General features: G+C 55.5%; 2 protein-coding genes across 2 annotated transcripts; one reads left to right on the top strand and one right to left on the bottom strand.

The window, feature by feature from the left end:
• Positions 1 to 615: 615 nt before the first annotated feature.
• On the bottom strand, positions 616 to 1661 carry LOC138807074 (metallothionein-1E-like). The gene is made up of 3 exons (XM_069992660.1): positions 1546 to 1661; positions 1191 to 1256; positions 616 to 848 (listed from the first exon to the last, which is right to left on the bottom strand). The coding sequence occupies exons 1-3, from the start codon at positions 1571 to 1573 to the stop codon at positions 757 to 759; spliced, it is 186 nt and encodes a 61-aa protein (XP_069848761.1). The 5' UTR covers positions 1574 to 1661; the 3' UTR covers positions 616 to 756.
• Positions 1662 to 2850: 1189 nt separating this feature from the next.
• On the top strand, positions 2851 to 3977 carry LOC138807073 (metallothionein-1E). The gene is made up of 3 exons (XM_069992659.1): positions 2851 to 2991; positions 3279 to 3344; positions 3767 to 3977. The coding sequence occupies exons 1-3, from the start codon at positions 2964 to 2966 to the stop codon at positions 3856 to 3858; spliced, it is 186 nt and encodes a 61-aa protein (XP_069848760.1). The 5' UTR covers positions 2851 to 2963; the 3' UTR covers positions 3859 to 3977.
• The last annotated feature ends 2572 nt before the right edge of the window (positions 3978 to 6549 follow it).

The following is a 6549-nucleotide window of genomic DNA, read 5'->3' as shown; positions in this document are numbered from 1 at the left end:
AACTCTTGACAGATATGGGCAGAGAAGTGGGAAATGCTGTCAGGAACTGGGTCTCGGAGATATTAGACAACTAAGTCGCCTCAGCGCAGAGCTTAAAATGGGATCCCTTTAGCCCAGGGACACCATGTACTGTGGCCTGGGTTGAGAGTTTGTTCTAAGACCCAGAGCCAGGCATGCCTTACCAGTGGAGGGTCCATTTGGAGCTTAGCATACAGGTGAAGAAACAAGGTCCAGGGCTGCTAGAAGGCTCCTGGGAACCCTGGCCCCACCCAGACCCTGCTCCTACCCAACCATTGCTTATGACTGGCTGCAGCCTGTAACCAACAGGCCACGGGCTAGCTGAGTGTATCCCAAGACAGCAGGAGTGGGTCTGCCTCTTTAGTATGTACTCAGGAGGAAGGTTTTTTTTTTTTTTGGGGGGGAGGCCCAAGCATCTTTCCTACTCACAACTGCCCTCCCCCCACCACTGCTCCCCAATTTACAGCAGCGGTTCAGTGAGGTCACCCACTTGCTGGAAGAGAATGGTTTGGGATATTAACATTTATCCCCAGCCTTGGTCCTGGATTCCCAGATCTGTCCCTCAATCCAACCCCTTATTACTACAGAGAAAACCAGTCAGAATCAAGTCAATGACATTTATTACCATGCATTAACTTCATACAAAAAAGGCAGTGGGAAACAGGTAAGGGTTGAGTGAAAAACCGAACTTGAGACATACAAATCACTATTTACACGTGTGAGCAGGGCACCCCCACATCAGGCACAGCAGCTGCACTTCTCAGTTGCTCCTTTGCACACACAGCCCTGGGCACACTTGGCACAGCCCACCGGGCAGCAGGAGCAGCAGCCTGGGGAGGGAAGGAGAAGGAGAGTGAAAGGTGAAGCAGAGTAACCAGCCCCTCCCAACCCAGCACAGCCTGCCTAGAGACCTGCCCTCTGCACTGGAAAATTTAAGATTTTTCTCAACAATATGAATATATGGCTTTCTAAGACAACTGAGCTTCCCTATGGGATCATTTCCAAATGCAGAAAGGCTGTCCAGACCTTGGGAGCTCAGGGCAGTGCAGAGAGCCTAGAGGGGGCCGCAGGGCCTCAAAGAGCAAAGGACAGTCAGTTACCCCCCCACACACACACACAGTCCCTCCCACATCCGCACAACCCCCAGATCTACAGACACAGCTTCAACTCACTCTTCTTGCAGGAGGTGCATTTGCACTCTTTGCACTTGCAGGAGCCAGCGCAGGTGCACGAGCCGCCTGGGGAAAGAAGAGACACAGACAGCAGTGAGCACGGGGGACAGACGTGCAGACACAAGAGTAATCAGTCAACCTGCAGCCAGGGCCGTCCAGCACCCCACTCGATAGTTTTCCTAACGACCGAAGCAGAGACCCACGTCTTTCACAGGTTACCAGGCCCCGCCGTCGGGGGCCTGTGCGGAAGGTGTGTGGACGCACCAGCCGCGGGGGAAGGGCGTCGCAAGGGAAGGGAGAGGGGATCCTAGGAACGTCCCCAGCCGGCCTCGCAGCCCGGGGCAGCGGCTCCTACCAGCGGCGCAGGTGCAGTTGGGGTCCATGGAGAGCTCGGTGGAGGGGAGACGAGCGACGCGATGAAAGAAGAGGGTAGAGGCAGCGAGAAGGCGCGATGTGGCCCTGCGCGCGGCCCGCGTGTTTATAGTCGGGGCTCGGCCCGTGCGCAGAGGTCTGCGCCCGGTCCCCGCCTCTGCGCCCGGCCCCCGCCTCTGCGCCCGGTCCCGGCCTCTTCGCCTGGCCCCCCGCCTCTTCGCCCGGTCCCCCGCCTCTGCGCCCGGCCCCCGCCTCTGCGCCCGGCCCCCGCCTCTGCGCCCGGCCCCCGCCTCTTCGCCCGGTCCCCCGCCTCAGCGCCCGGCCCCCGCCTCTGCGCCCGGTCCCGGCCTCTTCGCCCAGGGCCACGTGCAGAACCTCCCGAGGGCTGGGCCGCGAGGGAGGGCGGGGCTGTGCATCCGGCCCCGCGCCCTGGACCTCGGCCCCGCGCCCCGGATCTCACCCCCCCTCTGCCTCACCTTCTCCCCACCGTACCCCCCCACACCGTCCCGCAAACGCCGGGCTGGTCCTGGACACGATCCTGATTGGAAGTGACCCCGAGCGGGGCTCCTGCATTCATCCCCGCTTTAGCTGTCTCTCGATTGCTGTGGTTGGGTTTGGTGCGGGTCCCGGGACTTGAATTCAGGGCCCGGACGCTGCCCCGGAGCTTTTTTGCTCAAGGCTGGTGCTCGCCCACTGGAACCACAGCTCCACTTCTGGGTTATTTTTTAGTTTTTGGTGGTTCATTGGAGATAAGAGTCTCACAGACTTCACTTTCTGGGCTGGCCTCAGGCAGCGATCCTCAGCTTGGATTGCAGGCCTGAGTCCCCGCGCCGGGTTGCCTTTTATCAATAGCTACGTGGAGCTGAAAATTCCGGCTCCGTTTCTGGGGCCGGGGCAGCTACCGCGGGGGGGAACACAGTCCCAGAACCACACACACTCCGAGCACGCAGAGCAAGAAACGAGGTGGGGACGGCAGGGCAAGGCCGGGGCGTGCACGGTGCCGCGGTGGGGGGCAGCCCTGTGCGCACAGCTCCCCAAACAGGAGTTCCGGCAAAGCTAGCAACACCGCGGTGCGGGGCTGAGGTCGGGCCAGCGGAAGGATTGGGGTTCTGAAAACCCATGAACGCAAAGGCGCAGGCATTGGAAAGCGGGGTGCTGGCCCGGAGGAGGAGGGGGGCGCGCGCTCCTCGCCGCCCCGCCCTCGGGGAGGTTCTGCACGTGGCTCCCCAGCCGCCCGCGCGCACGCTCCCGCCGAGACCCGGGGCCGGGCGCAGACCTCTGCGCACGGGCCGGGCCCCGACTATAAACACGCGGGCCGCGCGCAGGGCCACATCGCGCCTTCTCGCTGCCTCTACCCTCTTCTTTCATCGCGTCGCTCGTCTCCCCTCCACCGAGCTCTCCATGGACCCCAACTGCGCCTGCGCCGCTGGTAGGAGCCGCTGCCCCGGGCTGCGAGGCCGGCTGGGGGCGTTCCTAGGATCCCCTCTCCCTTCCCTTGCGACGCCCTTCCCCCGCGGCTGGTGCGTCCACACCTTCCGCACAGGCCCCCGACGGCGGGGCCTGGTAACCTGTGAAAGAAGTGGGGCTCAGCTTCAGTCGTTGGGAAGATTATCGAGTGGGGTGCTGGACGGCCCTGGCTGCAGGTTGACTGATTACTCTTGTGTCTGCACGTCTGTCCCCCGTGCTCACTGCTGTCTGTGTCTCTTTTTTCCCCAGGCGGCTCGTGCACCTGCGCTGGCTCCTGCAAGTGCAAAGAGTGCAAATGCACCTCCTGCAAGAAGAGTGAGTTGAAGCTGTGTCTGTAGATCTGGGGGTTGTGCCATGTGGAAGGGACACTGTGTGTGTGTGTGTGTGTGTGTGTGTGTGTGTGTGTGTGTGTGTGTGTGTGTGTGTGTGTGTGTGTGTGTGTGTGTGGGCGCGCGCATGCGCACACGAGGGGGAACCGGATGTCCTTTGCCCTTTGAGGCCCTGCTGCCCCATCTAGGAGGCTCTCTGCATTGCCCTGAGCTCCCAAGCCTTTCTGCATTTGGAAATGATCCCATAGGGAACCTCCAGTTGTCTTACAAGAAAGCCATATATTCATATTGTTGAGAAAATCTTAAATTCTCCAGTGCAGAGGGCAGGTCTCTAGGCAGGCTGTGCTGGGTTTGGAGGGGCTGGTTATTCTGCTCTACCTTTCACTCTCCCTCCCATTCCCTCCCCAGGCTGCTGCTCCTGCTGCCCGGTGGGCTGTGCCAAGTGTGCCCAGGGCTGTGTGTGCAAAGGAGCAACTGAGAAGTGCAGCTGCTGTGCCTGACGTGGGGGTGCCCTGCTCACACATGTAAATAGTTGGTTATGTTTTTCATTCAACTCTTAGCCTATTTATCACCCTTTTTCTATTATGTTACTGAATCATAATAAAAGCCATTGACTTGATTCTGATTCTGGTTTGGTTGTTTTGGTTTGTTTGGTGTGTGTGTGTGTGTGTGTGTGTGTGTGTGTGTGTGTGTGTGTGTGTGTATGTGTGTTGGGGTTAGGGTGAGGTGCTAACCAAAATCTCCAGGGTCCTGTGCTTGGGACTCAGTTAGGAGCCTCCACAAAGCAGTGTCTTCCACAAGACCTGCTAAGCTGCTTCCCTTGGAGGGCATTGTCCTGTATTTGGTTTGGGAGCAGGGAATACCTGGTCTCCTTTGTCATGACAGAATCCTCTCTGTAGAAACTCCACCTTTCTTATTAAATTCCCTCACTTCCTGGCCCTTAAGGAAGGCTCCTCCTAAGATTTTATTGAACACGAGTGTTGAATAAGATACAGATTCCAGTGGCTTGAATTCTCTGGGTATATTTCAAACTCTATGTCGAAGCCATCATTAGTATATTCTAATCATTAGTATATTCTAAGACTTGTTTGATAAATGTAAAGAAAATGAAGGCACAAAATGCCATTTATAAACTTTAACTGAACAATATTTGAAGAATTAGATTTGATGGCTAGGTGTGGTGATACTTGCCTGTCATCCCTGCATTTTGGAGGCTGAAGTAAGGGGATCTTGGGTTGGAGTCCAGCTTAGGCTACATAGGAAGACTGTGTTTCAGGAGAAAATACACTGCACAAACGTTCATTGCACACTGGAAAAAAATCCTCCATTTCTGCCCACCCCCAGTGTAAACTATGACCCTAATGTTCCACAAAGACCCATCATGATCAGGTCCACTGATGAACCCAAGCTGACCCCTGACAGCTTCCTGTTGCGACATATCTGAGTCTTAAATTTGTCTCCTACCTGCCAGGCATCAGTGGCTCATGCCTGTAATCCTAGCTACTTAGGAGACTTAAGATCTGAGGATGGTGATTCAAAGCCAGCCCAGGCAGGAAAGCTCATTGGGACTCATCTATAAACTACCAAAAAAGCCAGAAGTGGATTTGTGATTTGAGTGCTAGAGCATTAACCTTGAGTAAAAGAAACTCAGGGACAGCACCCAGGCTGGGAGTTCAAGCCCAAGAATCAGCACACAAAGTTTCTCCCAAAGTCAATCAATTTCTTTCCTGGGCTACTTCCCATCAGCAAGTTGACAAGGGACTCTGGAGGAATTAGCAGACATTGAAGGGATGAACATTCTCTTGGTAATACAAGTATACTATCAGTGATTGCAGGTGACGCACTTTGTGTCCAAAATGTCCTGGGGCGAGGTATTTGGCTGGACTATGGGAAGCCTTAGGAGAATGTATAACAAACAAGGAGGGCTGGGAAGGTGGCTCAGTGGTAGAGTGCTTGCCTTGCATGCATGAGGCCCTGGGTTCAATTCCCAAGCACCACATAAGCAAAAAGAAAAAAGCCGGAAGTGGCGCTATGGCTCAAGTGGTAGAGTGCTAGCTTTGAGCTGAAGAGCTGAGGGACAGTGCCCAGGCCCAGTGTTCAGGCCCCATGACCGGACCCAAAAAAAAAACAAACAAACAAGGAGGACCTTGCACCTGTGCCCACCTGTGCCTGGACACTGGAAAGAAGGGTGGGCCAGGCCTGTCCTGCCTTCCACTGTGTACAAGAGAAACAAGGAACTAAGTGGGAGGAGCGTAGTTAATGGCAGGGAGGTACTGTGACCAGAGTCACACAACTATGTGCAGCACTCTCATCCTCGCCCAATCAGTACAGAAACATGGATCAGTGATATCTAGGCTATGGGGCTGGAGGTATGTGTGTGTTGGGGGAGGAGGGGGGATGGTGAGTTCTTAGAATCCTAGGGAACAGATGACCTGCAAATTGTGGGAACTAGAAATAGGCATGGGGAAATTCAGAGGCTGCTGAGGTCATGGTGTTGAGCTCACAGCCCCTCCCTCCTATTGGAGCTGGCACTGAAAGAATGCTTAGTCAAGGACAGAGGCCAGGGCGCCTCCATTCTGGGCAGTGCTGGAGGGGGAGGGCTACCACCAAGCCCAAGCACCAGAGTCTGTGTCATGCGACCTAAGAACTTGTGAGAACTGAGAAGTCAACAGAGATAGGGACACTGTGTGGAGCCAGTCACTCAGCCCCTCCCTCCAGTGGAAGAGGACCATGAAGAGGCTGTCCCTAAACATGATTCTGTTTGCTCTGAGATGATTGAGTGCTCTGACTTTAGGGTGTCCTCAGGCAGTCTGTGGCCAGGTAGGTCAGGAGCCTCTGTGAGGTACCCCAGCCCTTCTCTCATGAGTAAATAGAGTGACTTGTGCAAACCTACAATTGTATTTTAAATGACACAGACCTATGTGTTGCATTCTTTTTTTTCTGTCTTGCCTTTACCCCTGCCCTGCCCTGCCCTGCCTCTGTCCCTACCTCTGCCCTGCCTTACCATGCCTCTAGATCCCACCCCACTTCAGCCACCACCTCAGCTCTACAGACAGCACCCCAACTCAGTCTTCTTGGACAAAGTGCACAGAGCACATACAGGAGTTGCCTGGGAGGAGGAGAAACAGAGCAGTGAGCAAGGCCACAAACACTGGCAAAAGCAGTTAACATAGATAGGCAGCTCAATCCAG

The sequence above is a fragment of the Dipodomys merriami genome, unplaced genomic scaffold, assembly GCF_024711535.1.
Source record: "Dipodomys merriami isolate MVZ:Mamm:240054 unplaced genomic scaffold, mDipMer1.0.p SCAF_41, whole genome shotgun sequence".
NCBI classification, from domain to species: domain Eukaryota; kingdom Metazoa; phylum Chordata; class Mammalia; order Rodentia; family Heteromyidae; genus Dipodomys; species Dipodomys merriami.
This window is presented reverse-complemented; position numbering and strand designations above follow the sequence as displayed.